Raw genomic sequence first — 23975 nt, 5'->3', positions numbered from 1 at the left:
CATCATCCCTGGTGTTGGGTTCACCATTCTCAGTTTGTTCAGCGTGTTCCCACAAAGACCTAGAGTGATCTCTGTCCTGTTTGTTCAAGGTCAGCTGTGGGATAGCTTGGTCCACACCACACACTAGTTCTGTTGGAAGTTAGTGGAATCATAACAAGGATGCGAGAATGTGTGGCAGTAAATCGGATCCTGTTTCTAAGGCGTCATTCAAAGATGGAGTCTGATTCATAAGACAGTATTTGATACTTACATTGGTGTGGAAGGTAAAATATGTTTCCAACTGTATAGTCATTAGGTGAAACTTTTACTGAATTGCTCTTAATGTAGTTTGACATGTTCTCATGATAAATAAGCTGCAGTTCTTCATTCCCTTGGAACTTGTCTTCTAAGGAGTGAAGGTGTGCTTCAGCACTAGCGTAGTTGCAAGAGAAAATAAATCCCTTCTTTAGAGGCAGAGACACAAATCTGCAACCATTATCCATGTGGTTTGACTGCTAGAGGAGGTTGTGCCTGGGCATCAGTGCTTGCTGTTGATGATCTGTTATGCCAGTTGTCTCCAAATCCCAAAAGCATTGCACCGACTCATGAGACATCTTACTAAAGCTCCCCTGCATGAAGTTGACAGTTGCCTGGTTAACTGCCATACTAGTTTGGTTTCCACTAAGAACATGTCTGAAGATTGTGGGAAGAACTAATGAAGATAATACTTTGGTAGTTCCAAGGTCAAGATTTTTCAAGAGTAATAAGCAATGATTAGGAATCAATAGGGAGATCTTCAGTCTCAATAGGGAGATCTTGTGATGCTGTTGGTTGATGTAAGAATTTGTTGATGCTTTTGAAAGCTGTAACTGTTACATAGCTGGTGGTGGAGTATCCCGTCATATCAAAATGAACATTCCTCCTTGAAAGGAATAAAATGTGGGATGGCTCAGTGTCGTTATTTCCAAAGTTGTGGTTTCAGTGACGGTGATTCAATCAGTTAATGGTGGATAAAACTTGACTGACTCCCTGTGTCTAGGATTACATATGTCAGTTGATTCCTACTGGCTGGCTCTTGATACACACACAAGACGTTTGCAAGTATGTGAAGTTGAAAGTCGTCATTGCATTATTGTTCACTGCCATGTGGTGGCTACTGCAGATGGAAATGTGGTGCACAATGCTTTTATTTGATACAGGATTCTTTCTCCATGTAGAACACTGATGTTTGTTGTGGCCATGTCCAAGGTGTAAGCAGCAGCCGTTATTTTTTTTTCCCCCAGGATATCTAGCCTGTAAGCATGCAACCTTTCGATGAACTGAACTGGGCCACAGTACCCCCATTCTTCAAAGCACACACAAAAAGGGTCTGAATTTTGTCATTCTTTGTTTTAATCTTCACATGGAAAACAGATGCTTTGGATACATAATTCTCTTTTGGAACTGTAACTCCAAATATCTTGCATATTGTGATGGTTCCTTCTATCTCTTCATTTATAAACTCTGTAAGATGTGTAAGATTCCCTTCTTGGATCTTTTGCCTTCATGCCTGGTAAGCCAGTGTTTGCAGACTTCTTCTGGGAATGCACGTAGCAGATTTGGGGCGAGAATTCTCCCATAAAAATCCACATCCTCTCCTAGTGCTCATTATGCTTAGGTGTGCCCATGGTACTCAACGTAGGTGATGTTGAGAGCCTCTAGACTGCCTGAAGGAGAAATTTTAGAAAATGCATGTTAACTTTGCTGTGTTGCATTTTGCGCATTTATTCTGACCGGTTTTGGTTTTTGATGATCATCCACGGACTATACCAAATAGACAGAAATGAACAGTACATGTTGCTGACAAAAACACACATACCATAGTCATTAAATACTGAATATCATACATAAAGATAATCTAAAGAAGTATTTACAAAGTGAAAACGATACTTTTAAATTTCATATATTATGCTTCAGACAGATGTGATACTGCAGGCTATATTATAATACACATCAACATTTATCAATCAGATATTATGACAGTCAATATAGATACAGAGTCTGAGTGTCAAGGATACTTGTAGAATCACAGTAAACATATGGTGCTACACCAAATAGTGTATGTGTCAAATATATTACAATCCAAGAAACAAACATGATTTACAGTCAATCATTATGGAAATATCCATTCTGTAACATAACGTTTTGTAATACAACATATTCACAAATTCACATCTGCGTATCACTAGGATGTCAAATAACATCAGTAACGTCAGGTTAATACAAGCACTGCTAGCCTAGGAACTACCACTGAGATATGTGAAATACCTCATTGAATTGAGTACAAAACTGAAATAAAAGTCTGAACATTACGTTGTTACACGTAAGAACAAAGTACTTCAGCTTGGTATGAAACTAAAATTGTTTTTCTTACATATTGTGCAGTGTCTAGAACCAGTTAACAAAGCAACATTTGAAAATAACTTAAAAAAAATTGTTGAGAAATAGAAGGTACAAAAAATCAAATACATAAAATCTACACATGTATGTACGAGAAGTATTACATCATAAAGGAAGTGAAGTGAAGTGAAGTAATTCATCTGCAACATACACGTGTATAGATTTTATGTGGTATGTGATTTTTTACACCTTTTATTTCTCAACAATTTTATTCATGTGACTTTCGAAGATTTCGTTGTATGTTGATTTTATACATTACACCATATATAAGAAAAACAATTTTGATTTCACACCAAACTGATATCCTTTGTTCTTCTGAGAGTAATGTTGTAATTTTCGGACTTTTACTTCAGTACAATGACGTATTTTGTATATATATGTGGTAGTTACTAGGCTAATGTTAACTTGACGTTACTGATGTTATTTGACAGCCTGGTAATATGCAGATGTGAATTTATGAATATACTGTATTAAAATGTTATGTTAAACATTGTATGTTTTCATAATGATCAATTGTATATCATATTTGTTGCTTGGATTGTAATATCTTTGATGGATATTCCTTGGTGTGGCACCATATGTTTACTGGGGTTCTACAAGTGTCCTTGATGCTCAGGCTCTGTATCATAGTTGAATGAGTCACAATATTTCATCAATAACTGTTGAAATGTATCATAGTAGTATGACATCTGTCTGTGGCATTATATATGAATGGTACACTCATGTTCAGAAAAGACAGAACACCTTGAACGACTAGAGATAGGACGTTCATATTCACAGCACATGCACGTTAGCACGTTCTGCAGGAATGATTAGCATTTCAGGCACCTACGTTCAGTGTTTGTCCTGTTGCCCATTAGGCACAAGGTCCACCATGGGCCCTGGTATTTTGTACCATGTGTGATGGCATCGAGGTGTATAAGATGTAAATGGTGTCCTGTGGTACAGCCATCGATGCTGTATTCACCTGGTTCCGAAGTTCATCTGTGGTGTTTAGCATTGAATCACAGTGCTGCACCCATCGTTTCACCAAATCCCACCCAAGGTGTTTCTGAACGTGAGCGTCAAAAGGTGTGTTGTTTTTGCTTTGTAAGTACTTATTTAGATTATCTTAATAACTTTGGAATGTGTATTTTTGTCAGTAACATACATTGTTCATTTCTGTTTATTTGGTATAGACCCTGTGTGTGTGTGTGTGTGTGTGTGTGTGTGTGTGTGTGTGTGTGTGTGTGTGAATTCCTAAGGGATCAAACTGCTGAGGTTATCGGTCCATAGACTTACACACTACTTAAACTAACTTCACACACACACACACACACACACACACACACACACCACACACACACACACACACACGTCCGAGGGAGGACTCGAACCCCCAGCGGGAGGGGCCTCACAATCTGTAATATTGTGCCTCCGTCCGCACGGCCATTCTGTGCGGCATCCCTGGATAATGATGGAAAACTGAAATCCATTGGAATAAATGTTTAAAATTCAGTACAGCAAATTAAATGTGCATTTTTTAGAATGTATTCATGTGGCAGACTTCTGCAAAAAAAAAAAAGTAAACAGGGGGGGGGGGGGGGGGTTAGAGGTGTTTAATTCCAGGTGACTTAGAAAAATCATGTTCTTGAATTTCAAAATTTACTCTGTCTGAACATATGTAACAGCAGCCCTGTTAACCAAATCCTTGGGTCCTCCATCTAGAAATCCAAGGAAAAATATGTTCTTATTCATAAATGACACCATCAGAGTTTCATCTAAGGAAGCTGTGAACTGTGCTTCTATGTCACCTGAGAAAGGATACAGTTTGATGGTAACTTGATGCCTGTATAGGTGTGTAGTGTGTTTGCATTAGTATACCCCCAGCAAGTTTCTGCATCAGCCTTGTATTCAGTGTCATCAAGCAAATTCTATATTGAAACAAAAATAATCAATTTTAGAAAATATGATGTAATTCGATAGCTAAATAAAACAAAAATCTACTCACCAAGTGGCAGCAGGAGACTTCCTTCTCACCCTATCTGGTAAGTCTCCCCTGACCCAGGGTGCTGGGTGGCTTTTCCAAACTCTACCCCTTTTTCTAAACCTCACCAATCCATTTGCTTCACCCTTCTTCTTTCCCCTTGAACACTTCTGCCAGCAGAAGGAGCCATTGGCTCCAAAAGCTAGCAGACTAATACGTTTTATATGTGTGGTCTCCTGCTGCCATTTGGTGGGTAGATTTTTTATTTATCCAAATCCTGTATTGAAGCTTTTTGTGTGTTCAGTCCTAAGGTTTCCTGTGGGCGATCTTGACAGTGTCCAATCTCCTCTACTGGCATAGAAACATTGAGTGTATTTATCTGTCTTACAAAATGTGTTAGAGCATAAAGTAGTCCACTTGTGTTGCAGTTTTGGGAAAATAGTGTCTGTATCAGTTATGGCATGTGTTTTTTGCTACTGCCATGATGATCTATCTGTGCTGGTCACCAACTTTATATTGATTGCCGTCACTAAAAGATGGTGCTGCTGCCCAGTAGTTCGCTGTGTGCACTTCTTAGGAATGTTTGCTGTTTGCTAATGGGTGGTGCTGTTGTCTGGTATGAGCAGTCTCCTTCTGCACTACCCAGTAGTATGCCAACTGCACAATATTTCTGGGCCACAAAGATGCATGCTCCAAGTAACACCATAAACAGCTAATAACACCATAAGCAACCAATTTAATGTTTGTGTGAGTTCAGTACAAGCAGTGCTGTGACTTACACATGTGAGTGGAATGTGGCTTGGCATGATAGTATTTTGAAATTTAAGGCAGATAGTATTTTGAAATTTAAGGCACTCTGCATCTTCTTCATTGACATAGTCTGCTCTTGAACTTGCTGTGCCAGTTAGACTTGATAGACTCCCAGGTTTTGGCACCAAAAAATTGTTGCCTGTTGTTGTTGTTGTTGTGGTCTTCAGTCCTGAGACTGGTTTGATGCAGCTCTCCATGCTACTCTATCCTGTGCAAGCTTCTTCATCTCCCAGTACCTACTGCAAGCTACATCCTTCTGAATCTGCTTAGTGTATTGATCTCTTGGTCTCCCTCTACGATTTTTACCCTCCACGCTGCCCTCCAATGCTAAATTTGTGATCCCTTGATGCCTCAAAACATGTCCTACCAACCGATCCCTTCTTCTAGTCAAGTTGTGCCACAAACTTCTCTTCTCCCCAATCCTATTCAATACCTCCTCATTAGTTACGTGATCTACCCACCTTATCTTCAGCATTCTTTTGTAGCACCACATTTCGAAAGCTTCTATTCTCTTCTTGTCCAAACTGGTTATCGTCCATGTTTCACTTCCATACATGGCTACACTCCATACAAATACTTTCAGAAACGACTTCCTGACACTTAAATCTATACTCGATGTTAACAAATTTTTCTTCTTCAGAAACGATTTCCTTGCCATTGCCAGTCTACATTTTATATCATCTCTACTTTGACCATCATCAGTTATTTTACTCTCCAAATAGCAAAACTCCTTTACTACTTTAAGTGCCTCATTTCCTAATCTAATCCCCTCAGCATCACCCGATTCAATTTGACTACATTCCATTATCCTCGTTTTGCTTTTGTTGATGTTCATCTTATATCCTCCTTTCAAGACACTGTCCATTCCGTTCAACTGCTCTTCCAAGTCCTTTGCTGTCTCTGACAGAATTACAATGTCATCGGCGAACCTCAAAGTTTTTATTTCTTCTCCATGGATTTTAATACCTACTCCGAATTTTTCTTTTGTTTCCTTTACTGCTTGCTCAATATACAGATTGAATAACATCGGCGAGAGGCTACAACCCTGTCTCACTCCTTTCCCAACCACTGCTTCCCTTTCATGCCCCTCGACTCTTATAACTGCCATCTGGTTTCTGTACAAATTGTAAATAGCCTTTCGCTCCCTGTATTTTACCCCTGCCACCTTCAGAACTTGAAAGAGAGTATTCCAGTTAACGTTATCAAAAGCTTTCTCTAAGTCTACAAATGCTAGAAACGTAGGTTTGCCTTTTCTTAATCTTTCTTGTAAGATAAGTCGTAAGGTTAGTATTGCCTCACGTGTTCCAACATTTCTACGGAATCCAAACTGATCTTCCCCGAGGTCCGCTTCTACCAGTTTTTCCATTCGTCTGTAAAGAATTCGCGTTAGTATTTTGCAGCTGTGACTTATTAAACTGATTGTTCGGTAATTTTCACATCTGTCAACACCTGCTTTCTTTGGGATTGGAATTATTATATTCTTCTTGAAGTCTGTGGGTATTTCGCCTGTATCATACATCTTGCTCACCAGATGGTAGAGTTTTGTCATGACTGGCTCTCCCAAGGCCACCAGTAGTTCTAATGGAATGTTGTCTACTCCCGGGGCATTGTTTCGACTCAGGTCTTTCAGTGCTCTGTCAAACTCTTCAGGCAGTATCTTATCTCCCATTTCGTCTTCATCTACATCCTCTTCCATTTCCATAATATTGTCCTCAAGTACATCGCCCTTGTATAAACCCTCTATATACTCCTTCCACCTTTCTGCTTTCCCTTCTTTGCTTAGAACTGGGTTGCCATCTGAGTTCTTGATATTCGTACAAGTGGTTCTCTTCTCTCCAAAGGTCTCTTTAATTTTCCTGTAGGCAGTATCTATCTTACCCCTAGTGAGACAAGCCTCTACATGCTTACATTTGTCCTCTAGCCATCCCTGCTTAGCCAGTTTGCACTTCCTGTCGATCTCATTTTTGAGACGTTTGTATTCCTTTTTGCCTGCTTCATTTCCTGTATTTTTATATTTTCTCCTTTAATCAATTAAATTCAATATTTCTTCTGTTACCCAAGGATTTCTATTAGCCCTCATCTTTTTACCTACTTGATCCTCTGCTGGCTTCACTACTTCATCCCTCAGAGCTACCCATTCTTCTTCTACTGTATTTCTTTCCCCCATTCCTGTCAATTGTTCCCTTATGCTCTCCCTGAAACTCTCTACAACCTCTGGTTCTTTCAGTTTATCCAGGTCCCATCTCCTTAAATTCTCGCCTTTTTGCAGTTTCTTCAGTTTCAATCTGCAGTTCATAACCAATAGATTGTGGTCAGAATCCACATCTGCCCCTGGAAATGTCTTACAATTTAAAACCTGGTTCCTAAATCTCTGTCTTACCATTATGTAATCTATCTGATACCTTTTAGTATCTCCAGGTTTCTTCCAGGTATACAACCTTCTTCCATGATTCTTGAACCAAGTGTTAGCTATGATTAAGTTATGCTCTGTGCAAAATTCTACAAGGCGGCTTCCTCTTTCATTTCTTCCCCCCAATCCATATTCACCTACTATGTTTCCTTCTCTCCCTTTTCCTACTGACGAATTCCAGTCACCCATGACTATTAAATTTTCGTCTCCCTTCACTACCTGAATAATTTCTTTTATCTCGTCATACATTTCATCAATTTCTTCATCATCTGCAGAGCTAGTTGGCATATAAACTTGTACTACTGTAGTAGGCATGGGCTTTGTGTCTATCTTGGCCACAATAATGCGTTCACTATGCTGTTTGTAGTAGCTAACCCGCACTCCTATTTTTTTATTCATTATTAAACCTACTCCTGCATTACCCCTATTTGATTTTGTATTTATAACCCTGTAATCACCTGACCAAAAGTCTTGTTCCTCCTGCCACCGAACTTCACTAATTCCCACTATATCTAACTTTAACCTATCCATTTCCCTTTTTAAATTTTCTAACCTACCTGCCCGATTAAGGGATCTGACATTCCACGGTCCGATCCGTAGAATGCCAGTTTTCTTTCTCCTGATAACGACGTCCTCTTGAGTAGTCCCCGCCCGGAGATCCGAATGGGGGACTATTTTACCTCCGGAATATTTTACCCAAGAGGACGCCGTCATCATCTAATCATACAGTAAAGCTGCATTGTTGCCTAGTAGTATTTAATGGGATTCAAACACAGTAACCACATAGCTTTATTTCACAACATCTGTTACAGTGGTAGCCACATCACACACATGCTGCATGGGGTAGCACAGTCTGCATTTCGCTATAAAATGTCAGCAGAGGTCGCAAAAGTAGCTTCTCATTCCTAACAGGTTGCATGTCCTGCCTACGCCCATTTCATTCATTACAGTCCTAATTGTGTCTGCCATTTCAGTCTGTTATCTGAGCCATTTGTTTATAGCCTCTTTCAGTAATTCCAAATATTCAGTGCATGCTGTATGTTAACATAATTGTAAACTAGTACAAGCAACGAGAGCACTCATTGCCAAAAGAAATGTGTTAGTATGAAATAGAGGCCTTAATTTGAGGAAGAAATTTATCATAACGTACGTCTGTTGCATGGATATCAATCGTTGACTGTGGGGAAACCAGAAAATAATAGGAGTATTTTAAATGTAGTGTTGCAGAAGGATGCTGAAACTTAAATGAACTAATAAAATAAGATATAAGGATTTTTGCTGCTGAATCAATGAGTAAACTTTGACTAAAGGGAGGGCAGAATGATAAGACATCTGTTGACATATCAGGGAATAACATACTTTACTACAACTAAAACTTTAGGGGGAGGCAGCTTAGCATAGTAGAGCTAATCATGGTGTTTCACACTAAACAAGTCATAAAAGTGCTATATAAAATAATAATAACAGTGATGATGATAATAATAAGAAATTAGTATGTTCAAGTCAACACTACATTTGGCAAAATGTCTAGTTGTGTGATACGTATGTTTTGTTCCATTATGTCAGTAGGGTGTACTCCCGTCAGTCAGCTAACTAGCTTATCACTGCAACCGCTGTTATGGTAACAGCCATTTCTCTTCATGACATGAAATGTCTTTCATTCAACTTGGTGCTCAACATATTATTTGACAATTCTCAAACTTCTAACTCAGTGAGCATGTAATTGTATTGTGAAATCGTAAATGTCATACAAATACAGTGACATTATTTTCAAGTTTCAGTTGAGAAAAAGAAGCCTTGTGATTTGTGTACATGTATTATACTAAATAATCTGGCAATACTTCACAATTGCTAAATATGTATGGGAATTGGATATACATTCTAATCTCCTCCCCTCTTTCCTTTACCCATCTCCTTCTCCCCCACCTCTCTTTTTTCGTCTCCTACATCCCATCACCCCTCTCTTTGCGCACCACCTACCCCCCCTCCCTCCTGTCATCTAACCTATCACCCCTGTCTCTGACCTTGGGTGTTGTTCGTGGTTGAAGTTGCTTAAAATAAATGGGTAAATCAGTTGGGATCATTGGTATGAGAGACACCTCTCCAGCTGCTGAATCTGTAAACGTAGGAGCTTCATTGACAGTATTCTACGTAGTTTTAATCTGTGAATACATGGGATTATGGGTTTCAGACTATTCATGTTCCATAGTAATATTCTAATCACATGCCGATAAGCCATAAATACAATTTTTCCTGTTTTCTGTAAAACTAGCAGTGAGGAATAAAACAAAACAGCACATTCAGCACATTGTTGTGCTTACAGGTTTCATTTGAAAATATATATGAGGAAGAATATATATATTGAGAAACAATTTGTCTCATGGTTTACATGCCGTCGTATCATAGTTAAGAAACATGCAGGAAAGAATTTGAAACTTCACATTTCCATGCCACAGCACAGAATTTTATTTGTTGCTGTCGGTTTTAACGGAAAACCTGTACATTGTCATTTGGGGGGGGGATTGGATTTTGTTTATCTGAAAGTTTATGAGAGTATTGTGTAAAAATCTGAAGTATATCGGTCAACAACTTGTGTTCATTAGAGCATCATGTAAAAATTTAAAGTAAATTGGTCAAATTACTTTTTGAGATTTTTAGTAATGATGTTAAATGATGACTTGTAGATATATAGTAGCATAGAAATGTACGGTTCTGCAGTATATTGTGCCATGTGTAATCAACATCGACCATATTGTCAGCATTCTGCTGTTGGTGCAAATCCTTTGAAAAGCTAATTTTTACCGAATTTGTTCATTCTTTCGATCAGCGAGTTAATATGTTTCAGTAATGCAGTTGGACAACTTGTAATTTAATAGTTTTCTAAATGAATTCTCCTTTTAATATAAAATGAGCCAGGAGAAAAACTTACACTTGCCATCTGCAGAGTCAAGAACAGCTGGAGTGGCTACAGATACTTGGACTGTTATTTCACAAGAAGAGAGAAAAAGTATAGGAAAAAGGAAGGACGCTAAAGGGTGGAACAGATACTCAAACCAGATGTTTTGGAGAGACAAGATGAGGAAAGGTCATGGGAATTATAATGAGTATAAAATAATCTTAAAATCAAATTACGCCTTTTGAGGAAATATGGATTGTCAGTCACATCACAGGTGATGTAACAAGTAGTGAAGAGAAGCTCTGAAAGAAAATTGCCATTCTTGCACTTACATCTTGAAAGCAAATTTAGTGTTGTTGCTCAATATGCACAGTGTGCTGTGATTAAATTTGTAAGGTGTTTTGTAAAAACACATTTTGCAATGTGAACTAGAATTTTTCTGTGTCATCATCAGTATTTCCATTTGAGATCTTCTGACTTTGCGCATGCTATTGATTTTTTAGTATGTTATATTCATCTCTGCTCTGTTTTTTTCCCCTTGGATAAAGGAAAAGTACTTACCTCTACAACGGCCTTTGGCATACCATGGTAAATTAAAGAACATGGGAGGTTCAACAAAAATGCAACATTTTCATTTTTCTCAAGAAATCTTCATTCATTCATAGAAATTTATTTTATCCACTTCAAAATATTTCCCATGAAATATAACGTATTCTCGGAAGCACTTTTTCCAGTATTTGAAGCTGCTTGGAATCACAAGTTACAATATGAAGTTTAGCTCCCCCATCAATTCAGTCAGCGTTAGAGAAAATCATCCTTCTTGGTTTTGGGAGTTGAACGAAGTCACTGGGAGATGTAGCTGGTGAAGATGGAGGTTGAGGCATCATAAGGGTGATTTCTTCTTCTTCTTCTTCTTCTTCTTCTCTCTCTCTCTCTCTTTTATGAACAACCACTGTAGTGTTAGCAGGTGGTGTCTGAAATTAACGATTCTGCAAGTTATTAATCATTTTATCAACTTTTTCAATTTTTATTGATGTCCTGGAATGTTCTGTATATTCGTAATCTTAAATCCATTAACCACTCTCTATGCAGTGAATATCTCACATTTAAGTTCTTGTTTTAATCCTGAAAGATTTACCAAAAGCAGCATTCAACATTTTCATTGTGTTGCTTCACTTTATTTCATTCTTAAAGTAAAATGTAATGTAAACTTTTTGACAGCAAGCTATGAAGTAAGCTCCTAATATAGCTACTAATATCGTAATAAGCTAGTAACAAGCATTCCAAAATAAACAACAAATTGGAACAGTTGTAGTTAAATGCTCTGAAAATTAAACAGTTTTATCACCCTTTGTCACCACAACCAAAATTGGCAAGAGCGGGAAGGGGGGGGGGGGGGGGGGGGAGATATCGTACTCTAACCTAAAGTTTACGTACTGTACCTCCCTTCCATGTCATAATCAACTACTAAACACCACCAGACACTCCTAGATAATATCTCTAGGTAGTGTAGTTATTTGCCGATGTCACATTTCCTGGTACTTGATCACAACAAATCGTGGTAAAAGACGCTTTTTGGAGGGTTATTTGATGAAATGTGTGTTAACTTTGCTGCATGCGTAAAGTTTTTCTTGTTTTCAATGCCTAACTTTCGATGTCTGATATGTGTATTTGAGTGAAATGGCGAACATTGCATCTGAAAGAAGGATTTATTGAAAACCAAAAATTGATACTGAATATAATAATGGAAAAACTGTCACTCACCTTTCTGATCAGATGAATGCATGTAGCAGGTCATTGAGAGAGACAGTAAAATAGTATCACAAATTAGCATTTAATCTCTTTTTGAAGACTGCTGTAGTGAATGTACTGTATTTCAAGAGGCGATGGAGCGGAAAGTGGCAATCATGATATTTCGAGACCAGTTAGTAGATGGGCTCAAATGGCATTCATGTGAAGAAACTCCATCCAGTATTGATAATGAAGAGGCAAACACCAGTTGGACAAAAAAAGGATAGGTGCTTAAAAAGCATAGATATTGTTTAGCATGTTGCAGGACAAACACAGAAACATTTGGGCACAATGCAGTTAGAAAATTAACTAAACAGGAGGTTACCTTTTGTATTACATACAAATCTAAAGCCCATCTTTGTTCTGAATGTTTTAATAAACTTCATTAAAATTACAACATTTATTTTTTAACTTTTTTACTGCCTTTCCAATGCACTGATGTTGTCCAAACAGAAAGAACACTCTCAGGTCTTTGGGGCTGACAGTGCGCTTATTGTATTAAAACTGAATCAATTACTGGTCTGTTTGCAGACGTCTCATGTGCACACCTTTCTTGATTCCTTGAAATGTCCCTGTTTTGCAGTTGGTTCATCTTGCTTCCAGTGATGGTCAGATTAAGCTGGACAAATGCTGCAAAGTAAGATGCTTATTCAGTACTTTTCCCTGCATGAATATTTCTTTGCTGTAGTTCATTGATTGGAATATTACAATGAGGCATGACAATTAAGATGTAGCTAGAAGAGGAAATCTTCATCTTGAAGAAACCCTTTAGTCTCATAGCCATGTCCGCTGTCCTGTAATCATGTATCATTGTCAGTTTTTTCCTTGCACTCAACAACATCTCTGTGATATTTGTGTACCAATTTTCTATTGTTTGAAAAATTTGATCCAGTATTAAACTGTTACTTTCACTGTCATTTTTTAATTTTCCTAAGCTTCAAACGACTGCAATTTTGACTCTGTGACTCCTTCACTGTATCATTTAATGCAGTCATGTGCTGATGGAAATTCGTAATAAATACAGTTTCATTTAAATCAACAATCATGTCTTGCTTGAAATATGAAAAATATATCATGAGCAGTGCTTATAAAAGTAATAAGTTTGATGCACTTATTTCCTCTAATCATTTTTGAAACTATCACTGGGTGGTGACACTTACCGCACTGGATAGAATTGCCTGTGCCAGAAATAGAAAATTATCTAAAATACTGTCAAAATGTTAATACTAACAAGCAACTTCACTTGACAATGGCTGAAAGGATGTCAGCCGAAATATTGGTACAAGAGTTAGCAGTATCCTCGATGCACTCACGAAAAATGGTGAAATATTATTTTACATATTTAGTTGGTTCTTTCATGTTATAATTTTAAAAATAGTGTGAGGGACATTCCAAAAGCAGGTTTCATCATTGTTTTTGAAAGAGATGATTGTACACCAAGTAACTCAAACAAATGCCATATGAACCCACAACCGTTACTGTCTCAACCAGGAAAGGGGCGTCAGTGGAGGAGGAATGACACACGTGCAGAGCACTGAAGAAGAGAGCGTAGCAGCAAACCGGTGTGCCCAAGGTTATTTGAGTAACCATATGACAGCAGATAGATGTGTACTGGCAATGTGGTCACCAATGGAAATGGACGAGGGCTCTTCAGTAAAGGTGTTGGGCTCTTGGACAACAATGTGAAACCACAAACGGCAAGGCTAACACAGGTTCAGATTTGTCACTTCAGCTGGGAAAGATTGAATCACCCAGCATACAATCCTGATCTTGCTCCAATGGACTTTCACCTGTTCCCTGCATTGAAAGCCCCACTCTTGGGGTGTCAGTTTCAAACCAATGCTGAAGTATAGCAGACTGAGAGACAGTTCCTTGCATGGCAATACACTAAGTTTTACCAGAGTGGTTACTTCAAATTGATTGCAAACTGCGACAAATAGTGCAAGGTGTGAAGTTCTTGATGCCATGGAGTATGAATTTTTGGCAATAAAGTTTCCTTGTGAAAAATGACAAAACTTACTTTCAGAATGTCCCTTGTACAATGAATACTCTTCTTCCAGCCTTGCAGCAATTGTGCAACAACTGCAATTAACACTGAAGCTGAAAAGCATTATGGTTTCAACAGAACCCTCAAATCTTAATTGCTATATGATATGCTGAACAGTCTCTTCGCTTTTCTTATGTCTTTGATGAGATGCACTGAGCACAATGTGTGCTTGTTGAAACTCACAAACTTGCAGTTCTGTGTGCAGTGGTGGGTAGATTATAATTTTTAACTTCAAAAATGTCTAAGTGGAATTTGAACATGGTACATATATTCCTTTGAGACATTGCAGTGAAGCCAGTTCCACAAATAGAATACTTTTATTTTACCACAAGAACATACAAAACTCTCGATTTTTTTATCTTAAAATGTGTTTCACACCTGACTCTGTTTATTTGAACAATGTTGCTTTAATCCAGTGTGTGGGACTACAGGTGTTTTATTAATCTAGATTAATACAGTGGTCAGTGTGGTTTTGATTCAAATAAGACTCTGACAGTCCCACTAATTCTCTAATCTGCTTCCTACTCAAATAAAATAAAACAAAAATCATAGCTAAGCCTACATGCACCACCTCTTTTACACCTAACAAAAGGATAGAATTTTTCCGTTTTCAGACATTACCTTCCACCCTGTCCTATTATTACTTTACACAGCATTTTCCAATTATACTCAAACACCACATCAGGAATTGAGAATGAAAACATGGTCCTTATCCTATCTTCCCATGTATTAACATGTATTAACATAAACTTATATGAGATTATATGTTACCATTTTCCAAGGGCTGGACTGGCTTAATTCTCTTCATAAAACTTACATAGACCATTTCTCAAGGTGCATACGATACATGCAACATAACAATTACAACATCTATTAATGTATTTTTTTTTATAAGATCCAAATGTGTCCTTTTCACAGCTCATAATAAGAAATACATATTTAATCACCAGTTTGACATCCTAAGGGGTGGAAATGTTAAAAAAGAACACTTGCCGAGGTCTGCAGAACAGAATGGTATCTCACACTTCTCTCAACTCACCAAAGGGATTGAAAGGGGTGGGTGAATGCCACCCATTTTTTGATGTATTACTTCACTTTGGGACATGTCAGTTACCATAAGTCCAACAACACACACATCAATCTGCTGGCAAATGGTGACTTTAAATACACATTGTTGCTAACCAGGATCATCTGAAGAAGGAACTTGCACTTTTAAAGAATATATCGTGGCTACCATAAGACTCGGCAAATTAAACCAAGTATTGAAGAGGAAAAGTTTACAATCTGTCATGTCCTTACCTTATGTTGGGGGGACTCTTCCAAATTGAGTTTGATTCTCATGAAAGGTATCTGAAAGTAATCGAGCATCACACTGAAGAATGCCACTTCTCATCTCCTTGGAACATGATGTGATGCTTCGCAAGGCAAGTGTCTGCAAGATTTTGCACAAGTGTGGGCCATTGTCTGTCAGGCAAATGGCAGAAACTATTTGAGGAGAATATATGAAACATCAGCAATTCACATGTCTATTCAGATTGACAAATAAATGATAGCTGAATGTTGGATTTAATGCTGAGATGTTCAAATTGTGACATGTAAATAATCCAAGAGATGGCTTGCAAGCAGTACAAATCTCTACCATTCAAATTACTTCTCTTCAGTTGCTCCTGTGTGAGATTGCTCGTGTGTTGGTGCTGTCCGCAGAATTACGGGGGTAGTTTGAAAAAGTTCTCAGAACGGAATAGGAAAAAGCCACTTACGTCACTCAAACTTTTTTATTTTTCAATGTAGTCTCCTAGTAGATTAATGCACTTAGTCCAGTAACGTTCCAGTGCCTTGGTACCATCTTGAAAATGAGTTTCCTCCAGGCCTGCAAAATAGTTGTCAACTCCAGCTACCAATTCTTTGTTTGAAGCGAATCTTCGTCCATCGAGAAAAATTTTCTGTTTTGGAAGAGATGGAAGTCTGACAGAGCCATATCAGGTGAATAAGGTGGCAACAATTCTCATACCTTAGTTTGTGTAATTTTGCCATGGCAACAGCACATGTTTTTGATTCAGAGTCAAGAGTTGCGGCACCCACCTCGCAGATAATTTTTTCATTTCTAATTCTTCAGTTAAAATATGATATATCCTTTCAGATGACATCTGGCAACCGTGAGCAATTTCATACACTTTCAATCGGCAATCCTCCATGACCATGTTGTGCACTTTTGTAATGATTTCTGGAGTAGTGACAAATCTTGGCCGACCACTGCACGGATCATCATCCAAGCTCTTCCAACCAAATTTAAACTCATTTGTCCACTTGGCAACAGTTTAATATGAAGGAGCAGAGTCCCCCAGTGTATTCTGGAAATCGGCATATATGTCCTATGCTTTCATACCTTAATCACTTAATCATAGCTCAAATCTCGATTCACCACAGCTCTCTTCCAAGAGCGCTGATGTGGCATGTGTTTACAGGCAACAGTCCAATGAATAGGCAACAGTTCAATGAATATCATGTGAACTAATTGTTGTGCTAGCGCTGACCTCTCGTGGTGATTCAGAGAACTTTTCAAGCCACCCTCGTACAGTGTTTGGATGGAAAGGCTGTAATGTCAATCTTTTGACTCGGAGAAGTGTTAGATATTTAGCAGCTGAAACAGCAAGAGAAAGAAAGAATTGGTAATGGCAGCATTTTTTAAACTTTAAATAAACAGTTATGACACTGAAAGTTGTTTGACCAATCAAATTTATATTTTCATCAGAACTTCAGGTAACCAAATCTCACATTTGTTTACCTTGAAACTAAGATTGTCAAGTGTATTGGTTGCCTGTAACATGATGATTAGACTTACAAACTTGTATATGTTGTGTGTATTCTTTCTACAGGCCATTATTAACATTTTGCGAAGTGCTACTGGTGGTACTAGGAGGACAGAAACTTGTGTGTTTTTTTTTGCTAGCTCAGTAGAATCATTGCTATTTTCAGAACTCTGGTTAAATATTTTTAGAATAAAGTTATCTATTTATTTCAGGTATGCAGGAATTACTAGCTGAAGCAGAAGAGCTTCATTTGTCAGCGTTGAAATTATCCCTTGCTACTTTTGGTGAAAAGAATGTGCAAACTGCTAAACACTTTGGGAATCTGGGCCGTCTGTACCAGAGCATGAAGAAGTTTGAAGTAAGTAGATAGCAGTTCTAACAGTCTACAGGGGCCAAACAGCAACTGTTGTAAACTTCATCAGACAATTAGACATAGTAGTTTACTTATTTACAAGATGATGTGTCCGGAATGAAAATTATGGCACGTGGTTATCTGTTATATAAGTATTCACATAATATAATGGAGAAACTTTAATAGGAAATTAAGTGCCCAACATCTGAACTCTAAAATTTGTTCAGATATGTTACAGAACCAAACCAGTAATAATAATTGTTGCTGTAATTGTTACTGAAAGAGAGTCAATGTCTTTTCATTGCCTTACTTATTCACAGGAAGCAGAAACAATGCATTTAAAGGCAATAGCCATAAAAGAAGAGCTATTAGGAGAAGATGATTATGAAGTTGGTTTGTCTATAGGTCATCTTGCTAGCCTGTATAATTATCACATGAAGAAGTACAAAAAAGCTGAAGCACTTTACAAGCGATCTATTGATATCAGTGAGTACGAATGAAAATATATTTAAGGAATGTCTTAGTTGTATATTATTCCTGATATAAAGAAACCTTCTGTCATGAGTAACAGCTGTATTTGTACTTAGAGTGATTGCTTTTATGTTTTTAATGTAAAATGTATAATCTTTAGTTCCTATATACTTTTTCTAGGTTTAAAGCTGTTTGGTGAAAGTTATTCCGGCCTAGAGTATGATTACAGAGGTCTCGTGCATGTATATCATGAACTTAAAGAAGTTGACAAAGTTGCTGACTACACATACTTATTGAACAACTGGAAACTTCATAGAGATATCACGTCCCAGACAGAATATGAACCTATTGACACCGATGGTGAAGTTCTTTCAATAAGTGATATCACAGCACAGTTTTTCCAGCCTAACTGAATGAGGTGTCATGTTTGAGTGTAATACTCTGTCAAAAAAATTAACCTCCTTCCATAGGAAGGAGCATTGTGCCACAGCTTTAAGTGTTTTGTGATTCACACAGAATTCACAAGTACCTGGACACAGAGTATATACTGCCATTCCTTCACATGTGCATTACGTGGATAGATAGCTTTGTCCTTTTTTTAATTTAAAAGAACATGTTTTATGTTGTTTTGTATTATTTTAAAATGTTTACTTTTTTATGTTAATTGTGGCAAAGATACTCCATTCAAAGCTTGCTGTCAAGTTATTGGTAATAACACTGGTAGTAATCTGTTACACTTAGGCGCTGGTGTTGTACCCCACGTTATGTATGTTGTTGTTTTAAAATTGTCATGTACATACTTGAGAATGTTTAATGTTGTGACAATTGTCTGCAACTTTTTGCATTTATATAATTTCATTTGTGAAACGCTGTATAAAGAATGCCAGTAATATTTGCTGGTCTTTTACTCTTAGTTGTGATGTTTTATATCTTTTAATATGTAAGATGCATGCTAGTCAATAGTTCATTTTGAGAAAACGTGTCCAGTATTGATGTGATGTGCACAAGGAGCCATGAAACAATGTCTGTGTATGGTACTTCCCTTTTATATAAATTATCTGACCAAGGCAGAGTTGTGACAGTTCATTTCATATTTGAGTTCATTGTTATAGTGAAATTTTATTTCCATCTTGTTCTCCCGCTCCACTTCTCTCTCTTTTGTTTTCCTCACCTCCTGTCTGCCTTTAAAACCCTATCCCCCCACCCCCTTTAAAATTAACTTATTTGCAATTTTGACTGTTTTTAGTAAATAAAAGAAAACTTGAGGTAACAATAAAATTCAGCATAAAGGATGTGACCATGACGCCTGATACAAACTTTTCAAACCAATGCCTTGAGCTCGAGTACCCCTTAGGGATTTTATTGATTCATCTCTACGGTGAATGTTGACAAGTCTTCATTCCAGAACTACGAATGATGTAGCCATACTTCCATTATTTAAGTATGTATACATTGTCTACATTTACGGAAACTGATTGTTAGTCCCTTCTTCATTGCAGAGTAATTTTTTGCCATGAAAATACCAGAACAAAAATTAGGAGCTTTTGTACCTTGGTAGACCAGACTGTGAACAGCAACCTATCCCCCCCACCCCCCACCAGTTATTTGTGGTTGAGTTAACAGTGTCTTTCACAATTTTTTAGTAGTTCCATGACTAAAGTTTTGGTCGTGGGCCTGCAGTAAGAATTATTACTGCTTTATATCTTCATTTTTTGCCATAACCATGTATGCTATTTATTGCGTGCAGTCATCACGGTGGCCATTCTCTGCTGTGGAGAGAATTTGTACATTCTCGTGTGTTTTAACGATCACCTCTTTGTCAGCTTTGCTTAAATTGAAAAATTTAATCATCGTGTTTCATTGATCAACATGGACAACTGTTTTCTTCAGTGTCATCCATTTTAATAAGACTTCAGCATTTATTTGTTCCAGAAGTAAATTTATCAACTTCACAGTAGTTGTACCAATATTTTTCTAGTAAATGAATAAATGCTAAAATATCACTAAATGGGGTGGAGTTTTTAATACTTGTGCCTGTTCAGGAGATGTCTAAGGTTCAAACATTTAATGAAGGACATGGAAAAACTGTTGAAAGTATTTCTATAGCAATGATATTTGCAGAGGATCGTGGGAATTGCCCATTCAGGAGGTTGTGCAGTGCAAAAAGAGTTGAATTTTAACCAATAGTCAGACTTTTTGCAGCAACTGCAGCTCCTAATTGTGTTTGGTTTTGATTTTTGTTATGTCTCTTAATTCATTAGTGAGACACAAATTTCCATGCATATATGATGCAAGCATATGCACACTGTCATACCCAAAAGGAATGGAGGGAACTTATAAAAGAAAAGAATTACATATGAAGCAGTAATAACAAAATTGTTCCTGCAAAAAAAAGGGGGGGCACAGACAAATTGATGTGACTGGAAAAAACTAAAACAATCTAGCAGAAAGTGGAAATTTGACAATTATATTGTAAGATCGTGGTCAGATATAGAGCTGTTAGAAATTAACAGTTTGGAACTGAAGCACATATAGTTAAAGGTAAGTCATGAAAACCGGAACAACAACACAAGAAACAGCAACCATTAGGAATTTTATTTGGCTACAACAGAAACATTCTATTCTTCTCATTTCTGTTTACAAATTTCCTTTAATGTGAAACATTAAATGTAAGATAATCTGTGCACTACACCACTTTTGTTAAATTTTTTAGCCTTGTATAGATGTTTGTGAAATTAAATCAGTGATGGTATCTCTTTTGTCAACTTACATTCTAAAGCATGTATTTAAGAATGTATAGCTTGTTGATATGTTATGCAGCCTCGCTAAGAATTTTTTTCGTGGGGAGCTCTCTAATGTAGTGGCAGTTTTACATACCTCAGCAAATAGGAATGTGACATTTCTTTGATATTACACCAAGTACTTCTTGTTAGGGAGCAAATTTGTGAAATGTCATGTGATTATCTAATTTTCTTGTAATTTTGTCTTTGCATGACCTGAGGTTACAATCATTTTTAAATATACAAAGTTTCACATTCTTTTTATGCCCTCAGTCAATTCCCATGATGAGAGACAGAGGTGATCTTATTGTCAGTTTTTGGCGCACACACACACACACACCTAATACATCATGTATAATGGCCTGCCTACATATGTAGTTTTGATATCTTTATTCAGAACCATAGACTATTGTCCATTCTTTTTTGTTATGCTGTATGATGTGTTTTGAAAATCTTGATTCTCTTTGCACTAAAGGTTGAGCTCTGTTACTGCATAATTTGATCTTGTATCATAATTTTTCTTTTGAGAAATAACCTAATAACACTTTTGATAACATGTTTAGTCACTGTATCATTTTCTATTCCATAAAACTATTTCCTTACTATATTGTTGAAGTTGCATGTGTCTCAATAGTACTCCTTAACATGACCTTTAGTTGTATGTTAAAGGACACTTGTTGCTGACAGCCTTCATTTTCATGTAAAAGTGTAATTTTTAATACCTTCTCCACAATAGATATTTAAAAGACTCTTCCTTTTTGTATGTGACAATTTTCTTCTTCTTCTTTTCCTCTTTTAACCTTTTTTATGTTGGATTTGTTGGTCAGTGTATATATTGCCTAGCTTAATCTCTTACAGTGAGGTACATCGTATTGTGGAAAGCAAGTAATGGTCGTCTTATGAATGATATTGTACCTTATCATCCTGATTATCTTGGGTCAAGCAGAATAAAAATGTAAGATAATATTTTAACAGAGAAATTTCCATCTCGGTTACAATATTTTGTCTTAATACTGTGTAGTCTGTGTTACTGGGGGTGTGAGATGATACACAATATGTGCTGCATTTTGAATAAGTACAAAGAATTCATAGAGCTGTGGAAAGGAGTATTGGATAGTTATGAAACAAGGGCAATCTGTCAGATTCAGTAATTAAGGGATCGTTGCTGGTGAAGAGACAATGGCTTGGAAGTATAACAACTGGGTTAAGAAGATAATGAAGGATAGTTAGAATAATGGGGATTGACTGGTAAAGAATGGGGATAAGAAACCACTGAAAACCGGCATAATGTTGAGATAAGACTCAATTGCTTTTGTTTTCTGCATTTTTTTCTCCTTGACTTCTTTAAATCCAGGTGACTTCTGTACTGTTACTTCCTTTCCTTTTCTTCTCATTGCACTCTGTAATTGTGTGTGTAATGTTATAAATCATTTGAAACATGTCTTTGGAGGGTGCAACAGTATTTAAAAAAAAATATTTCTGTTTTCATAGTTGGTAGATGTTTAATATCTTCCACAACCTTTGAGAAAGTGTCAGCATTTGAAACAGTATTTACTTGTCCAGCTTATTATAAAAAATTTCTGTTACTAAAATGAGGCATTGCATTTACCTATCAAATGTTCTTCGAGTATTTGTTCTGTAAATGTATTGACTTTTTTTCACATTCTGGATAGCTAATTATAAAGTCTTGTTATATATTATATGTGAATTTCACTTTTATAAAAATGAGCACCTTGATATTTAGGAGAGTTATGTATGGGTTTTGTGTCCATGTTCAAACAAATAACTAATGGGGTTTGCTTTTCTGTACATGCCGAAAGGTGCCAGAACATTTTACAGCTGAACCATATGTTTCTTTTAGTAAAGTAACAATTGTAGTGATCAAAAATTAGAGCAGAGTTAATGAAGTCGTGATCTTAGTGAATGGACCAGAATTCTCATAACTTACCTGCTTTTGGCTGTGTTCATGGATGTTACGTTCTGAGATGTTTTAACATTGCATGATAAGTATGTCCAAGACTATTTCCAATGTTATTGTATTCATAAATAGTAATATTTCCCATGAAGCTATTATGTAATATATATTTTAATAATTATGTTGAGCAACATTTGTAAAGTAGTTCTTAAATTAAGAATAAAAAGTCTGAGTTCCTCACTTTTTTTTAATATGTGGGTTTAGTTTCTACAACTGAATCTCTGTTTTGGAACTGAAGCTTTATGGAAACGAGTTTTGTTTGTGAGTGGGGTTACAAAAGGAAGCAATTAAAAATGTTGTTAAACTTTCATCTATGTGTAATATGTGTTGTAGAAATACGGAATATTGTTTTCTTTTGTTAAGTAGTTGTGAACATCATGTATAGGAATCATTTTTAAAAAATTAAATATTTTAGTTCTGTTACGAAGTTTTTGATTTGATCTCCTGACTATCAAATAAATTTAAGTATTTGATAATTGAGACATGAATAGAAACAAGAAGAAGAAAAATTAGCAGAAGTCAAGGAAAAAGGAACAATGATAAAAAAGTGCATTAATTAGATATTATGTTTTGCAGCAGACTATTTGATGTAATAATTGCTAATCATATTCTATAAGAAAATAAGATTACTTTTCGGATAAATTTGTTGTCCTGGTGGTAAAAACTGTTGGACAAATGGAAAATGGGGTGCAGTCATTAATTTCCTTAGATTTCAATTAATCATCGCTTTTACGAGAATGAGGAGGATTAAATATCTTATTGAGATTTTAACTGATTAATTATAAAGATATTAATTTTCCTTAGTGTACTTCATCCTTTAGTTTCTATCTCACCACCTAGAGACCCTCCCCAGCTCCGCACAACTAGCACGCAGTATCTATGGTCGGATAGCTTGTCTGGCGTAGCAGTAATATATTACATGTGCAAATCTTCCTCGTGAATCGGTGTGTCTATTAGTGAAAACTGTATCAAAATCCCTACAATAGTTCTGAGATTAGCTTTCATATATAGATATAAAAATGGAGTGGTAGACTTTTAATTTAGTAATATGTAAGTATATAGAAAGTGCTACTTTGTTCTGTATAGAACTGCAAATACTAGTCAGACGGCCTAATACATCTTGATCGTGGGTATTTCATGTGGAGGCACACATTAAATCATGATCTTAGTTTAAATATCTGCTGTTATTATTTCTTCCCTCAAATTTTTGAGTATCCTGTATCTTCATCTTCTGATCTTTTTTCTTTTC

General features: G+C 36.7%; 1 protein-coding gene across 1 annotated transcript in view; it reads left to right on the top strand.

The window, feature by feature from the left end:
* The window catches only part of LOC126412523 (amyloid protein-binding protein 2), a 125128-nt gene extending 101979 nt beyond the window's left edge, over positions 1-23149 (top strand). The window contains exons 10-12 of the mRNA XM_050082164.1: positions 17361-17506; positions 17821-17986; positions 18152-23149. Of these exons, the coding sequence (XP_049938121.1) occupies positions 17361-17506; positions 17821-17986; positions 18152-18384 (545 nt within the window). The 3' untranslated portion in view covers positions 18385-23149. The remainder of the gene's footprint in view (positions 1-17360; positions 17507-17820; positions 17987-18151) is intronic.
* The last annotated feature ends 826 nt before the right edge of the window (positions 23150-23975 follow it).

This window comes from Schistocerca serialis, chromosome 1 (assembly GCF_023864345.2).
Source record: "Schistocerca serialis cubense isolate TAMUIC-IGC-003099 chromosome 1, iqSchSeri2.2, whole genome shotgun sequence".
Taxonomy (NCBI): Eukaryota; Metazoa; Arthropoda; class Insecta; order Orthoptera; family Acrididae; genus Schistocerca; species Schistocerca serialis.
Note: the sequence above shows the minus strand (reverse complement) of the source record. Positions and strands in the feature narration are given on the sequence as shown.